The following is a 17,763-nucleotide window of genomic DNA, read 5'->3' on the forward strand; positions in this document are numbered from 1 at the left end:
AAGGTGTTGATTGGGTTACAGCTTGGTTTGATGAAAACAGAGCTGCCTGGGGGCTGTGTCTCTGTAGGAGATGAACTGGGACTGAGCCACATGTGGTCTCAAAGATTAGCTTATAAACAGCAATCAGTTCAGGCAGCAGAATAGATATTAAGGGCCTATTAACTTGCTTGGGTCTCTCTTTGACTTGAAAAGTACTTTTGAGCAGAGGAATAATAAAAGGGAAGGGTTGCCAAAAGCTATGGAAGGTGCATCTTGCTGTATCACTGTTGGGACATCTGTTGAATTGGGGATTTATTTCCTACTAAGCATGTGCTGAGCTTTTGAAGTACATATTAAGGTCAAAGGAGGGGAGCTTGAAATGATTGCATAATGTTTATTCTTTTCTTTGAAGATTTTAGACTTTAATCATACAGCATTTGGACATATTTAACGAAGGACAAACCTACATGAGCATTTGGCAAACTTCCAGACTTTATTACATGCATTAGTTGCAACTTTAGAACTTGGATTTAAAAATATTTTGGGCTTTGCTGAAACTAGGTTTTGCAGGTCCATTTTTTAATCTGTATATCATTGTAACTGCATTTGTGACTTGATTACACTGGATATCTGAATGTGACCAAAAGTGAGTTTTCAATTCATCACTCTTCATGTGGCTCAAGAAAAGAAAATCTCTAGCATTCCAGTGCCATCAGAGAGGGATTTTTTTGGAAAAAACAGAAGTGTCCAAAGAATCTAGAAACAGGAGTGCAACAAATCATTTCTGTGTTCAGAAATGAGGTTTTCCCAAGCTCCTTCTGTTCTATCCATGATTCTAATCACTGCTTCTTTTTAATTTAAAATTATTTGTGAACAAGGATAATCAATATGTTCATGGTTCTTATAAGTAGTTGCATAGTTTGGATTGGCATTAGGGTTAAAGAGCAAACTGCTGGGTTAGTGGATTTAAATTGACTTGACCTACTAGTAGCGGTGGTCATTAACAGTTAATTTGGCTCAGAGTTCTGTGTCTTTGCAGACTTGTCAATGTGGTATTGCTGATAACAGAACTGAATATCTGCCTGTATGTTGGGAAAGTTACACATAGAAAATACAGTAATTGCATTGCTTTATTGACTAATCTTCTACCTAGAATAATCCTCTCTGACATGAATGGTTTCCAAAACCTGCATATATATAAAATCTATAAGTTGGGGTATTTATATTAAAGACAGTCTTTTATTTTGCTGATGCAAAAAAGCCTGATACCATCTCTATACATCAGAAAGTGAAAATTACTGAATTTTGGTTTTGCAGTTGCTGGTTATAGAGTTCTTGTTCATGTTTTGTGTGGGATTTAAGGATGAAAAGGTTATTATATTACAAATTTCGAAATGCAAGAAGCATAATTATGGAATAGCCTTCTGATTTTAGTGTTACTGGTAATGTAGATGAGCATTACAGAATTATTCCAGTAACATGGGTTAAAAAATGAAGATACTGGTAACATAACAGGGAATTTAATGAATAAATGGAGTGAATAAATAACATAAAGTGAATTGAGTGAATGAATAATATGCTAAAAAGGAATAGAGACTTCCTGTATGTGTTGCCTGTCGTCCTGGTTGTGTTTGTGAGAGAGAGGGAGTTTGGTAGTTCAGCTTGAAAGACTTTGAGTGCAAAGAAGTTTAAGATGGAATTATGGATTATGGAATCATGAGTGTGATCTTTAATGGTGGTATGTTGTCCCCTCCATTTCTCCAAAGCTGTGAGAGTGGTGTGTGTACCTCTTTCATGGGGAATGCATCTCCATTCTGCAGGGGGTTTATATTTACTTTTTTTTAATCCTCCTCCCCCCTTTGCCTGTAGATTTGCCATGACAGAGTATATCCTGTCTCTATGAAAATTAGAGATTGCTGTCTAATGATAAGGGTTTAATCTGCAACGAATCAGACATGTGGAAACTTCTGTCTGTGGAATTTTCTGTTTGATCTGAGAGGAATGCCCTTGCTGTGCCCTTCCTGTAATGAAAGCAAGGTAGAATGAATCAAAGTGATTCTAGATAAGGTCGGAATGTGTGCATTGGTTATGCCTCTATTATATTTGGTGTTGCAATTTTGGCCATATGTATTTTTTTATTATTCAAGCTATTAGCAACATAGTTCATCTTCTTTAAAAAATCTCTTTCTGTTTTAGCTAAAAGTGCTATTTTTCTACTGATGAAATTTGAGTTAATTACTTAGGTTTGAACACAGAAAGTCTTGCTCAAACAACTAACATTGTCAATGAGATAGTGAATGATATACAGCATCTTTTTCTTACTGTAAATAATTTTACAGTATTCACTTCATCTTTTGTTCTAGAAATTTTGTTGGTGTACCATTGTGAGAAATAGCTAACAGTTTCTCTCCATTATTATTTCAAAGCTAGTTAATGATTAACAAATGTGCAGCTGCCTGTGCAAGGAATGTTACTTACTTTGGGAGGGGGGAAGTAAGATGATTATTTCTTCACATAAGAAGTCTGGTGTGATAGTTCACTTTGAAGGTAATTTAAATATTACAGGATCAATTTCAGCAGATTAATCAGAAATGGAAAAATGACCTGTGCCTTTCTTTGATGTTTGGTTATATCTACATGCTTTTTACCTGTCCTATTAGTTAGTACAGTAATATTTTGGGTTGCCTGTGTTTATCCAGACAGTAGTTTTAAAGTAAAAAATATGTAAGAAGAATTGGCAATTTGGTAATAAATGGATTACTTGTGTATGGTTATAAGCAAACATGACTCAAAAAAAAAAAAAAAAAGTGATAAAATCTAAGCAGTTCAGAGTCTAAAGTATTTTACACCGTTCCTAATCAGATTTCTGAATGGGGCCTTCTCTGTAAAGTACAGAAACCGACAGATCAAGAACTGTGCTTGTAAATATAAAAACAAAAACTATCATAGAACTTGAGCTTTTCAATTAGCTTTTCACTTGCTTCAGAATGTTCATACTGAATGGTGAAATTTTGTACTAAAATTTTGGACTGACTTGAATCTAAGGTAGAGGAGGAAAGTGTGAGAAGGTTCAAAAATTGTTAGTGGAAAATGAGTTGTCAAGTTGTCATTGACTCAAATGACACATCAGTTTTAATGTGCATTGTTTAATAAGAAGTTAAGGGAGTGACAATTAGAGTGAGAACAAGATTACTGCTGATTATTGGAGTAAATATTTGAGTGGATATTTATCCAGCGTGTGGTGATGGGAGGAAATGGAGTAAAGAAATGCATGCCATTTTATGTCTGCAATTCCAGGGATGATAAAAAAATACTTTGCAAACTGAGTCATTCAGTCTAGTCAAACGCAAGAATGGCCAGCGTTTGAGAGTGTCTTTTTGACAACAGCTATGCACAGATACAGAGATTTGAGAAGGTCTCCTGGTGCAACTCCATCTAGTTGCTGTATATTCTGTGAATTTCTTAAACAAGGAAGAAAATCCTCAGTGGTTAGGAGCAAAATGCATTTTTATTCCTAAACGGTCTACTACTTACCTACAATATAATTTACAGAGTGTTCTAGTGTTGACAGAGTTGATCTACTTCTGTTATGGCTTTAGGACAAGTTATTGTTTTATGAAGTGTTATTCATAACACTAATTTTCTTTGATATTGTTATGAAGGGTGCAGTTATCTTCAGCAAAAAATGTTTCTGTGGAGGATAATTAAGAGCTTTTTCAGTGGAAATTCTGTTAAAGAGAGACTGTGGTCTCTGTTTATTCAAATGCTTGCAGGTTCAGCTAGTAAGCAATAAAGCAAATTAAATTTATAGATTTTAATACTTTTTAACTGTAAATTGCATTCATTTCTACTACATTTAGTATTTTTTTTTATTCTGGAGAGTGTTGATTAAAACTGTACATGCAGTTATCCATTATTTATGTGAGAAAGACTGAAATCATTTCCCAACAAGCATCTAAAGCCCCCGTAAATAAGTATACTTGACATTTGGTAAGTAATCTCTAGTTTTCTAGTTACAAGTCTTATTTTTAGATGTTCTTCAGTGTGCTCTTAGAATTTGCTTACAAATGGAGGATTTCTCATTTGCTTGATACAGTAATCATAACCAGAGAGAATAAACATAATTCTATGGTTCCAAAACTTTGCCTTCATGACTCCCCTACCTTTAGATTTTTACTCAAAACCAGACAAGTTCAGAAATGTTTCTCTGTATGGCCTTGTGTTAAATTTGGTTCTTATGCAAAGGCAAATAAGGCTAATAAAAAAAAGTAATTTAACAGGTACTGATCAATGTATAATCCCCTCTGGAAACACAAGCAGAAATAAAGTCTGAATAAATAAATGGATACTTTGTAAGTTAATAAATCTGACTTTGTCAGAACAAGGATGAAAATGTCTTTTGATGTCCCTGGATCCCAGATGCTTTAATTTCATGACTTTGTCAATTTGCTTTGTTCTCCTAGCATTTGCACGCCTTGAGGCATATCAGATCTTCTTTGTACACAGAAATCAGCTTGGGAGCAGCATTTCTGTTGGCAGTAATTAAGTGCTATTGTGTGTATAGCTACCTGGTGCAGTAACATGAACAGCAGCAATAGACTGATTTCCAGTATTCTTCAACATGCTACCTGCCTTTTGATAGATATCAGTAACTTTTCTTGCTCAGAGCTGGTCTGGAAACTGTCACTGCTAACCAGCAGTTGCTGCAACTGAAAATATTTTGGAGACTGGAAGCTTGAAGCAAAATTGCAGCAGTTCAAACCACAGTCATGCATAAATAACAGACACATGTGCTAAACAACAATTTTTTCTTGCGGGTTAGTCATGAGCCAGAGTTGCTGTGGAACACAGCTGTAACGGCTTCTTACTGAAGGATAGGACTGCTCTGTTGGACTTGCTGGCCCTTCAGTGTTTTGCAGAGGTGATGAGGTAAACTGCAGTTTCAAATTGCCACCAAAAAGAGAATCTGAGAGAAATGCAGTGTGTATGGGAAAAGTATTCTTGGGATATATGGAACAGCTTTCCTTATTTAAGATGGTCATTAAACCCTGAGAGTGACAGACAAAACCTGTAATCTGTAAAGTTTAATAGTTTTGCAGTATACTTGTTGCAGAACTGTCCAGGTTTTAATAGTTTGCAGAGGTCTAAACAGTTAGATCCTTCTGGATCAACAAACCAGTTTCTGAACAATTAAATGTGTTGCTCTTGTGCATAATTGGCTTCCCATGCGTCTCATTATTTTCCTTGTAGACTCTTCTTCTGCCTAAGGGGGACCTAGGTTAATCTGTCAACTCCAGTTAGTTTTAAAATTCCTGGGGCCATTTGCAGAGGAATTTCCCCTTCAGAGGCTCCCTATTTCCTGGCTAAATTATTAGTTACCACACTCATTGTCAACAATTCTTAGTAGTAAGAAGACTGATAGAGAAGTTAAGAAAGATTTTGCAGTTGCTGGTGAAGCCACAGTTCTAAAGAGCATATATTTGTTCATTTGTATATTTAAGAAATTCTTATAAACCTTAACAAAGAATATAGAAATTGATCCTTTTAATTTCTCATGCAAAGGCAAGTACACATTCCTTATAAAAAATTGATTAAATAATTTTCTTTTTTGTCCTTGATGTTCATAAGTAAACAAACACTGGACCTGTAAAAGCCTTTGCTTGTTTGTGAATCACCTACGCTTCAGTAGAAGTTTCTTGGTCATTAAGGTAACTTAGCTTAAAATAACTGAACAATATTATCTCAAAGAGTTTTACTTAAATATAGTTTCTTATTCTAATTTCATAATACTATGTAACTGAGTTTCTTGGGACATAGAAACTGGTCATGTCTTTATCTGAAGACAAAAAACTGTCATGGATGAGGGATGGGTGCAGTGGGAGCAATGGCTTGCCTCAGATCCTACAAACCTTGCTTGTGTAACACAGTAAGAGAAGCCACTTTTGTGGGTACCAAAATCCTACATGCTTGGCCCAGAACCTGCTGGCAGTTTGTTCTGCTTTCCCTAGTATTTTATAAACCTGCTGTTATGTTGACGTTACAATGATGTTGACTGCTGTGTAGTGCAGTCATGATTTTTTCAGCAAGCTTTCTGTCAAATCATGAATGACTGCTGATGTTAACAGCAAAGCTTGCTTTACTTGCTCTCTCTTCAAGCAAACATAGATGCTATGTGGTTGTATTACAATAATTTTTGCTATTGACATAGGAGTTAACATTACATTTCCCTAATATGGACTCATCAGGGGGTTTTTATGTCTCTCCATATCGAGCTTTAGCAACATGGTACTGTTCTTCTGTATAGCAATTATATTGCCTGTCCGAAAGCTTGACATACAAGCTGCCTAGCTGACAGAAATAAGCTGGAACTATTAAAATAACCATAAATGAGGCTGACAATGGGAGCTGTCTGCCATTGTCCCAAAAGATTTTTTGAACTGGAAGTAATCAGTTGAGTTCTAAGGCAGCGCCATCACAGATCTTCTAATTGCAAAAATTCCCCCTTGCCAACCCCCCAATTTCCTGAAAGGAAGTTTACAATCTTTGTGGACCTTAGGAGTTTTATTGCTTCTAGGCCAGACTACCAACTACTACTACTACTACTACTACTGGTAACAAATCATAATTTCTGGGTGCAATATTTTATGGAGACAATTTCAGGACCATACGTACAAACTGTTTCTCTTTCATAAATGGTCTGAACACTGTGTTTTCTGTTTGTTTGATTTGTTTTCTGTAGAAATGTCCAGAAAGTGGCAGAAAGTAGAGACAAAAAATGTTACTGCATCTAATTATTTACAATTTTCTTTTATTTTCTTTTTTCCCCTATTTTTTTATTCTACTTTACCCATTTAACTGCTACATTTTAAATCTGTTTTATCAATGTTTTAAAATATAGTCTGTTTTTGGCACAGAGCTTCAACTATGCACATCTTTACTTCTAGGTCTTTGTACTATCTCTAGATGCTTATTTAAGGGATAGCTGCTCTTAACTGTTGAACATTCTGTATTTCTTCAAATCTGTCTACCTACCTGGTTTATAAGCTATACATAGCAGAGGACAGTAGTGACCCTTTCTCTCCCTCCACCTGAACACAGTTCAAGTTACTGCTTTTTGTTCATAGCATGGAAGTGATGCATAAACTGTTCTGTTTTATGTCAAGGTTTGGCTTTGACCACGTGCTGAGTGTCTTTGGATGCCAAGTTTTCATTCCCAAAAATATTTTTAAAGGGCAGCCTTTATAACTTCTATGAGCTTGGAAAAGTGAGACAGGTTTTACTGGACACTGATAGTGTCTGATTGTTTTACTGACTACTCTTGCTGTTCCATTAGTGTCATAGAAATCTAATTTCAAATACAGTAGTTTTTTAATGAAACCTGGAGGGTTTGAGAGCTTTTACTAGTATCACTTTTACTTAAGATACTGCTACAAAACTGGCTTTGGCTATATGTTGTGCTACATCTAATCAGTTCAGTGAAGTTGAATTTGAGATATAAAACATCATTTTATTACGATTGAGGTTTTTCTTTGTTCCATTTGGTTGTGGTTGTTTTTTTGTTGTTTTTTTTGGTTTTTTTTTTTTTTTTTGTTAAAATTTTAAATCTACTCTGCTAGTTGTAGTTCCTCTACTCTGTTTAAGGGTGAGTTCTGTGTGCCTTGCAGTGATAGTCTTCCCCTTCCATCTCACAGAACTTGCAATAACTGGTCCCTGGAAAGAAGGAAAGCAGTGGTGGATTCTACATGTTTAAGGTCTTGCTACTTCTGCAGTTCCATCAACTTACTGATACTGATACGGATTTTATTTGAAACTTTCCAGGCCTTGATTTGTTAGAAAATGAGCAATTTGTCCTTGAAACAGCAACAGGAGTTATTTTCTATTTAATAGTTCCAACTAAGCATGGTTTCTCAGCTGGTATTACACAAGACACAACCTGAAATGTGTATAGTTATCTATGTCAAAGAGCTATAAACAAAATATAATTACATCTTCCAGAATCTTCCTTTATATATGCTGACAAAAGACTCGTTGTTCCAGTATGATACTTTCAACTTATTTTAAGGTGGTGGGTTTTTTTAGTAGCTTTTCCTGAGAGAAATTTTTCTCTGCATTCTCTGAGGCTGAAATTGTGAAGTTTAGGTCTTTCATTGCCTTTCTTATAAAGAAGAAATTTATTTATGATAAAGAAAAAAATGTTATATCTATGTAAAAGTGAATTAAAACCACTCTATAGTAACTTACTGAATATTTAAAGGAAGTGTATAAAATCTGTAAAATATGCGTGACAAGCGTAACTTAGAACGAATGTCTATTGACAATATTGTTTATATTGTGTGTTAGACAATGTTATCTTGGGGTACATGAGAAAATCTTCGGTTGGTTGTTTTTTGGTTGTTTCTTTTTTTTCCCTCTAACATTAAAATGCAGTTAACCAGGATGCATGTAAAAGGTAAAACACCAAATTATTTAAAAAAATAAATCAGAATGTGTTAATTTGCATTTCAACTTAAGCAAAACAGAAGAATTTCTGAGTGGTTGAGAAGGAAAAAATAAACAATTTAAAACTAGACTGACTCATTAGTTTTGCACATTCATATTCTTCAGACGTGTTTGCAGACAAGTCACCTCACTTTGAGGTATGGAAAACACAGCATCGATGGTTTGTTGCCAGGTTACAGTCTTTCTGTCTTTGCCTAATTAATGCTTCTGGAGAATAGGCGAGTGAAAAGCAGTGAACATCTCTTGTTCATGTGTGATTCAAAGGCAAGCAATAGTTGCTAAAACTTTTTGCTCTCCTTCAGGGCTGCAAGCAAGGATTATTTATATTCTGAAACAGTACAGTTTAGTCTGTGTGAATCTTCACATGCAAGAAGTCTGATATGAGTAGTTTGCATTGTCAGTGACAACTTTAAATTGCTATGGAGCTGAAGAGCAAATCATATTTCTCTGGGTGGATTTTGCACTTTGTTCCATAGAGGCATAATCATGTAATGCTTCCTGTTCAAAGTGCACATGCAATAAAAGTAAGATTTTTTTCTAGCTCAGCTTATTTGTCAAAAATAATACTTTTCTTAAAAGAAGAGATTGTATATACTTTTAAAAAGTTCACACTGCCTGCCACAGATCTTTAATATTTCAAGAGTTAGAGTGCAGTGCCTCTCTTGGCATTCTGCTGTGTTTATAGTGAGGATGAGCTGACATTTCACTTTTACAAGAGGAATCTCATTCCATTCCTTCTTGAGAAGGAGATTGTTTCGTGGAGTTACCAGGATGGAGATTTTGGTCTTTTCAGCTGATATTTTATGTACTGAATAGTTTATTGTCTCTGTGGCAAAAGACACGTAAATTTTTCGGTGCTTAAGCATAGTTTGTGTAAAATTAGGGCTAATATGATATTGTGCTGTCTTTGTTTTGGTTTTACTAAGTGATTATTTTTTACACTTGCGTGATCAAATACTATTAAATCTGGTTGACATTAATATTGGATGCTGTTTTAGAGGCATGGTAGGCCTAAGGTTTAGTTGTCTCTTACACACTGGTGTTTGGTAGAGGCCTGAGTTACAGTAGCACAGTGGCCTCAGGAAAAGAATATTTTTTTTCTTCTAAGTTCAATAGGTTGCATGTTTCAAAACTTTCACATTATAAAACAGTTTATGGTATGTAGGGTTGTGACTGCTGCTTCAAGGCATTTCCCAATGTCAGATTATAGTTGTGACTAGAAGTTTCAGAAGTTATCAGAAGGAAGTTGAAAGTTAACAGAAACACAGATAGAGGGTTTTTTTAAATTGCTGTAAAAGTGGAAAGAATCTGAGCTATGACACTGGCCACAATTAGTATTACAGATGGGTGTAGTACTAGTAAATAGTGCACTCTAGTCTGCTGTAGTCTATCTTGTGTGGGTAGATACCATAACTATTAATAAATGCACTTTTTTCCCAAATCACCTTTCTTCTTAGCATTTCTGACAGGAATCATAAAGTGGAGGGAAAAAAAAAAACCCAAAAAACAAGTGAAAAATCCCTGTGTGTAACACACAGGAGTACACAGGGTTGCACTTGCCAAATGTCCTGATTTTACTGCTTCTAGAAGTTACTCAAGGGGAAAAGGAGGGTAAAAGAGTGGGGATGTGTTCCTCTTTAAGGCCTCTGGGGTCTGCTGAGAAGCAGACACACTGCATCTTTCCCTGTGCTGGATGCTCTTTCCTGGGTTTTTGAGGGGTGGGGGACTGTTTGCTTTTTGTATTTTTTTTTTAAATCCTAACTTCTCTGCTCTAGCCTCTGTATTTATACAGCCCAGGAAAATGCTAATCACATCATGGTAGGTGATAATGTAAGAAAATAATCTAGGAAAAATAGAGCATATAAGAAGAGGTGAATAAGAAGTAATTTGTGTTCTTCTGTGTTTGATCTGGATATGTTTGAAGAACTGCACTGTCATTAACAAAGTATTGGTTAGAATAGTTGCTATTTTAAATAAAATGAGCTGTGTGAAAAATCAAGAGTTGAAAACACCAGCTTTATAAAATGTCTTTGTTTTTCTGGCCTATTCTGGCTGTGCAATTGTGGATATTTTAGTAACAACCTGAAAACTGTCTGTTCTGAATTGTATAACTTCGAAGCCAAAGTATGATAGTATTATATTAAGTAAGACTTTACTTAGGAAGGTAGCCAAACCACTAACAAATGAGGCTGATGTGACTCTTCCTTTGTTTTAACAATAACTTAAGCAAAGTTCCACAAAATGTAAAGCAGAAATTTTCCCAGAAAGAATTGGCCAGGAAACTTCAGGGAGCTGGGATCCTTTGGACCCTTGTTCACATAATAACTTCAGGAAGATACATATATTGCCTATCTTGAGGTAACACAGATTCATGTAGTAAATTGCAGTATGTGCTGAGCAATTTTATCTCTAATTTAAAAGAGTGTGCAGGCCTTAGTGATAGTTTACCCTGCAGTGACTTGCTGTTTGTTTAGAATTCAGGACAATTGCAGTCTGGGTTGGTGTGCTGGCAGTCTAGTGCCAATGAGGACAGCATGTCTCCGTGTTTCTAGCAGGCTTAATCCACTGGCTTTTAGAACTTGGATTTGAATTGGTTGTTTGTTGAAGGTCATTCTTGATCAAAACTTTTGTTTGTGCAATTCATAAAATAGTGCTTTCCCCCTAGCCCCTCAAGTAGCTTTTAAAGCAGCTGAAGAAGCTTTTTGATTTACCCAACTTATTAGAAGTTAGATTAATTGAGTTTTTAATCAGATTTCAAGCATCATGTTCCAGGCTAGGGATTTCTTAGTTTGTTTCAAATGCCATTCCTGGGGCAAATTCTGCTAAACTGCATTTTCCTGCTTTGCTGAGAAATGATTGCAGGTTTTGATTTCCATTATGAAATCATTAATATTGTTAATTAGAGTTCTTATGGATAAGCACACTTAAGGAGGATCATCCCTGGGAATTGGGAGTATTATAGTTTGAGCATTTGTTAATTAGATAAAACTGGCATATGTAGGAGTGTCAGATTTGAGGTGTATTTTATACTTATTTTTGTTTTTAGGAGTGACTTTGGTTGTAGTGATTTGTGTTGTGGGATATAAACAGGGGAAGTGTTTGTTCCTGTTGGGAGTGGGGTTACTGTTTCGATTCTTTTCTCAGTTGATGTATTCATAAACCATCCTGTTCCTCCACATTGAATTCTGTCCAAATATATTCTACAGTAGTCACTTAGGACTTTTGCTTTTCTTTAATGAAATTGATGGGAAAGTCCTGTTGCATCAAGTGCATCAGTCTAAAATTTCAGACATATGAATATTGTAAACTCAGTTCTAATGTCCTCTTGCAGATGACTGAGAAACATTTCATCAGAGCTCTTTTGTGCTCCCCTCTGGTGGTTAGTGACTGAATTTAAATTTCTTTTTATCCTGACCACCTGAAAGGCTTCAAGATTGCGCAGCCAGTCAAGTGAAAAATGCTTTTTAAATCCTTACTTCACCTTGTGTTTTGAATAACAATGTTTGCAAGTCTTTGGGATTACCATACATGTGAAAGATTCATTAGTAGATTTCTCAATTTGTCTCGCTATATAAAAAGCAAATGGTTTGTAAAAGTCAAAATTAGCCAACTGCCTTAGCACAGAGGATGGATGAGAAATCTGCTGATTAAAGATAGTCTGTGAATGGAAGAAGAGTCAGAGCAGAGATGGAGATTTTACAGTATTGGAGATAAAATAGAGGCACTTAAGGTGTATTCCTTAAATGTGCCTTGCACCACTTGAAGAAAAAGGGAAAAATTCTTTCTAGGAGCAAAAACATGCTGTTGAAACTGATATGATCAACATCTTACTGATGCTTAATGGATTTAGGTGTTTGCAAGATTAAAACAAATTAACTCTTACTGAATTTTTTTATTATTTCTGTTTGATATAGGAGTTCCAATCAGTTTTTTCTCCATTGCCTTGAGAACTACTGGAACTAGAAACCAGTGAATTTATAAACTCCAAAGGTGCTGAGTGCTGGCTTTCAGGCAGCATACAGTCTTACACTGCCCTAATATGTAAAATAGGCTACTGTAGTCAACTTTTGCAAAAGCAGAAAACTGAAACAAGGACCAATGATACTTAAAAGACTGGTTCTAGACTGTGATTTGCTAGGAGAATGATTGCTGTCATTGCTAAAAAAAAATCTTTTTTTTTGAGCATGTATTCCTTAGAAAGTGTAGTAGGCTACTGAAGTTTTCATGCAATTTTTTCATTATTGTTCCATAGAAAATAAAAATGAAGTTATTAGTGTTCTCATAGGCAAAATCAGGAAAGATTTAGTGTTAAACTTGCAGAAGCAGGATCAATTTCAACTAGAGTAATGACAGTAGGATGGTGTTTTGTAATTACTGCTGTAAGATGAGATTGTTGAGGAGGCAGAGAAAAAACTGAAGTACTCCATATAGTTATGTGTGTTTAGTTTTGATTGTATTTTGTGGCATAAAAGCTGATGTAGAACCGGAAGAAATTCAGATTTTGATTGTCTGAGCCTGCCCCCACCCCTAGATGTGTGCTGTTTGATTTTATTACTGGGTTCAAACATCAAGAAGAAAGCTGAGTCATATTAATAGGCCAGTCATCCCTTCCCTTACTACTGCCTGCAGCTTTGAGCAGTGAGGAGAGCTAGGTGAGGTGGTCTCTCCTCTGTAGCCCTCAATATATGAAGGCTGAAGGGAAATTTTTGTGCTCTATCTTCCTTTTTGCATAGCTTTAACTATGGAGGAATGTTTATTTTGAGTCTTCATTTTTTTAAATTGTCAAAGTAATCCACTTACCTGCGATGCCTCTCTCCAGTAATCATGGAATTGTAGAATAGTTTAAGTTGGAAAGAACCTTACAGTTCTTCTAGTTCCAACTCTGTGTCTATGGGCAGAGGCATCTTTCACTAGCTCAGGTTGTTTAAAGACCTATCCAAGCTTGTCCTTTCAGGAGTAGAGCATTGACAAATACAAGTTTCCCAACTTGCATACTCATACCTGTCTACTGCATCTATTTTAAACTGTATCCTTTGTTCCTTAAAAAAAATAATCAGGAATTAACCTGTTGATTAGAGTTAAACAGTTATGTAGACAGTTTTGCATAGCTGACTGATGATAAAATTATTCTCCTGGATGCTTTCTATATCAGATTGGAGTTATAAAAACCTCATAAAGAAAAAATGTTCACCCTAAAATTCAGGATCAGTTGAGTGAGAAACATGAGAAAAATGGAAAAAGAATGAAATTCCCTGTTACTTTGGTGCATGCTTAGAATGTGAGTGCCCCTGGAGGAAATCAGGACATTCTGAAAGCCGGAGCTATCCTGTTGGGGAATCTGTGTTACATGATGCATCCAGTCTCATAAGACAGATTCTAAACCTTTTTTTGAACACTCTTCAAAGTCTATGTAAAATATACTGAAGTAACATTATACATGCAGATCTAATTAGAAAATCAAAATTAACCAAAAGACAAAGTTGCCCATGCGCACTGTATCATACTGCAAGTTTTTCCACATATTTCTTTTTGAGATACTATTTTTGGGTATGGTACTTCTTTTCCTCTTCATCTCTTGTGATGGATGTGAGTTGGGGGAATGGACATTTGAGAACTGATACACTACAAAAACAAAATAGGTTCAATCATTCTCATACTTGAGGAGGGCTTTGATAGCTAGGGAGGTAGAATTTGTAGATTCTAGGTTAGCAGTTGCAGAGAGTGAGCTTCATTTCCACAAGAGTCTCTTTTTATCTTTCTTTAGAATCAGTCAAGGCTACGTTAAAATTAATCTGCCACTTCTGATGCAGCTACTGTTTAGAAAGTGGGTTGTGTAAAATGAAAACAGTTGCTCTTTTCAGCAGGAATCACAAGCAATAAAGCAGCATTGCTGGAAGCCTTGCTATAAGGGGATTAATACAATCCAGTCTTCTCTTTGGTAGGACATGAAGGGTTTACAGAACTTTCCAAGGCATATACAGAGTCTACTGAGATTTAAGATTAAGTGCTTGTATGCTACATCCAGCATTTAGATTTAGAAGTAAGGCCGCAGTGAGTAACAAATTTGTTTACTCTCTAGCAAGTCTCCTGGCTGAGGTAGAGTCATGCAAATAGTGTGCCATGAGCTACAAAGTAGAATTTGGGTAACTGAGTGCTCAAGGCTTTGTCCATTTTTAAGAGAAATTTATGCAGAAACTATTCAGGTAATCAGTGCACAAATCAAATGACTACTGGATAGTATTACCTTTTTGTTTTATATAGTAAAACTATCATCAAACAAAATATAAATGCTGAGGCAGAGAGACTGGAAATGCAAAATATCAATAATAATTAACACCTGAACTTAGTTGTTTATGATGTTCTGCAAAAAAATTAAAAAGGAAATTATAAAGCCGGTAGTTTACTTTCAGAAAAACTTTTATAGACTGCATGTAAGGTATGTATATTTTGAAATTGCAGTGCCCCTCCTTTTTATCCCAGTTCTGTAGCTTTTGACACTATATTAAACCAATTTCTACACTGACATCTGGTGGTAGTTCTGAAATGCTGTGTTGCTTGAAATGCTATATATGGGAATCTGCAGGTCTAAGTATCAGTTTCAATCCCCTCCAGCCCTTCCGAAGTGTTCTTACTGACATCTTAAAGTTTTAAACTGCCATGAGCAGACCTTTATGCATCTTCTCACAAGACAAAGAAAATAATGAATAAATAAGTAATTACTTAATATTTTGCTCAGTCAGTGTAATGTATTTAAAAAAGTGTCTGTAGTGTGTGAAGGACACAATACCTGGAGTTAATTCCTGTCCCGAAGGACTCCTATGAAGACAGTAACAGAGTTTTATTGAGGTCCTGTTTTACTGATGGTGTGTATATGAAGTATATAGACATAAATGTATCTGTGTGATGTAAATGAGCTTAGAAGTGCCACATCATGCATACTCACATTATGTGGCTCTGTCCAGAGTTCAAAACTGACTATCATGGTGATAGTTTGACTCATCTTGGTTCCAGTCCTGATTAGTCCTGTTGTGTGAGTGTATAACAAATAGTAAGAGCCATGACAAAGTCCTTCAAAATTTCCACTGAAACGGTTGCAAGGGCTTACTCTGTTCCTCATCCTAGCATGCATCATGTTGATTTTAAATTCTATTAAAATATCTAAAATCAGACATCCAGTAAGAGTGACTGGATCAGGAAAACGAAAGTATGAAGTTTTATTGTGCCATGGCTCCATGACTATTTAATATTCATCCCCCGTCTTATGGGTTCCACAATACCACATACCCTTTTGATGCATGCATAGTATGGCTGTAACTGTAAACTCCTTATAAAAATAAAGTTGTATTTCTTCGTGCTGCGTAAATTCTTTAGTAATTTCTGGCTTAGACAATCTCCTATAGGCTCAGCAGACAGCTTTTTATTAAGTTCATGAATTGTATAGTAGTTCCTTATTTGGTAATTAATTTTATGTTTTAAAGATCGAGCAGATTTTTGCCCCTATTTTTGCTGCCTTCCATTTCTAGAGTAATGGCAACCATTGGTTAGTCCTAATGCAGCAAAGTTAGCTTTGGTATAACTTCTGTTTTCTTTTCTGTGACATGACTGTGTGAACATAAACCAGCACATTAAGAGAATTCTGTCAAATAATTCATTTCAACACAGAGATAAAAATGTTTCACATTTAAGTAGTTGCTTGTTAATACGAATTATAGTAAAGACCTCAAGAGTTTGGCATCTAAACCAGGTAGTTTAATATGGTATAAAATTTACTGTAGTGAGTGAAGAGAGTAATTCAGATCCCAAAATATTGTGAATTACATATTTGATTTAATCTTTTAGGCAAAACTGATTTTATGAATAGTGCTAACTGGTCTGATGTATTTCAAAATATATTGGAAAGGAGATCAAGCAGTATATTGTTTAAATATGTGACACATAATTGCTGAAAACTGTTATAGTAATTTTATTTTTTGTGTCTCCAGATTAGCCTTAACATGTTTGTGTGTTAGCACACATTGTAGAATCAATGTTGGTTATTTTGAACTTGTATTCATTTTGACTTATTAATTTATTTAGACTTGTTGCTTACTGTATTTTTACACATTTCTGCATACTTATTGAGCATTTTCTATTTAACTTTCTTCCTGTTAAACAGGTATTATTGAGACTGCAGATCACCTGGATCGTGAGACTACTTCACATTACTGGCTTACTGTTTATGCAACAGACCAAGGTGTTGTGCCTTTATCATCTTTCATTGAAATCTACATAGAAGTTGGGGATGTTAATGATAATGCTCCTCAGACCACAGAACCCGTTTATTACCCAGAGGTCATGGAAAACTCGCCTAAAGATGTATCTGTTATTCAGATTGAGGCATTTGATCCAGATTCAAGCTCAAGCGAAAAATTAACCTACAAGATTACAAGTGGAAATCCACAGGGATTCTTCTCAATAAACCCCAAAACCGGTAAGTACAATACAGTGTTTTATTTTATGTATTAATCAATTATTGTATTTGCATAAATGCATAAACCAGGTGAAATCAAAATCTTTGGTTTAACATTGAAAACATGCTTTCACAATAGCTGGAGTTAAGCTGGTGTCTTGGGCTGTGTCAATATTAGTAAGTTTTACAAATATGTAAAGAAGGATATGAGAGTGAAGCACTTGGTTTGAAGTACTTGACATCCACATCAGGCATGTGTTGTGAAGGCTTACTTCTGAGTAGCTCCACTCTAGACCAGCCAACATCCATGCATTTTTATGGGGCAGTAAGTATACAGTAAAACCCAATATTTTAGTTTAGTTTTATCCAAGTTGTGTTTAATTGTCTTCAAAGTTTCATACGTAGGTTTTTTGTCAGGCATAGCTTTTTGCCTTTTTAAAACTGTTTTTTTTGGGAAGAGGTCATGTTAGTCTAAGCAAAATAAGCTATTTATTACATGCGGACTCACTTGTCCCACAGTCAGAAGATACATTCTTTGTAATTAACTATTGCTGCTGCTAGAAATACATAATGTGGAGGATTATTTTCAGGTATGGTTTTTATGCAGTGAAAAGAAAGAGTCTGATTTCACTGGTTATTTGGAAAGCTTCAGAAAAAAACATTGAGGTTTTAACAGGGGAGTACAAAAACAAGAACCAAGTAACCTTTTAGTAACTGAATTGCAGATACTGAAAGGTGTGTAGGACAGACAGATGGGAAGCAAAATAGTCAGTCTCAACTGAAGCGAACCCAGTAATTTTGAAAATATTTTAAGGGCTGCCCACCATCCCTTGCAT

General features: G+C 35.5%; 1 protein-coding gene across 2 annotated transcripts in view; it reads left to right on the forward strand.

Moving 5' to 3' along the window:
- Positions 1-17,763, forward strand: part of FAT1 (FAT atypical cadherin 1) — a 102,924-nt gene that overhangs the window by 20,936 nt on the left and 64,225 nt on the right. For both annotated transcript variants that reach the window (XM_083860766.1, XM_083860767.1), the window contains exon 3: positions 16,634-16,948. In XM_083860766.1, coding sequence (XP_083716892.1) covers positions 16,634-16,948 — 315 coding nt within the window. The remainder of the gene's footprint in view (positions 1-16,633; positions 16,949-17,763) is intronic.

The sequence above is a fragment of the Zosterops lateralis genome, assembly GCF_965231275.1.
Source record: "Zosterops lateralis genome assembly, chromosome: 5".
In the NCBI taxonomy this organism is placed as follows: domain Eukaryota; kingdom Metazoa; phylum Chordata; class Aves; order Passeriformes; family Zosteropidae; genus Zosterops; species Zosterops lateralis.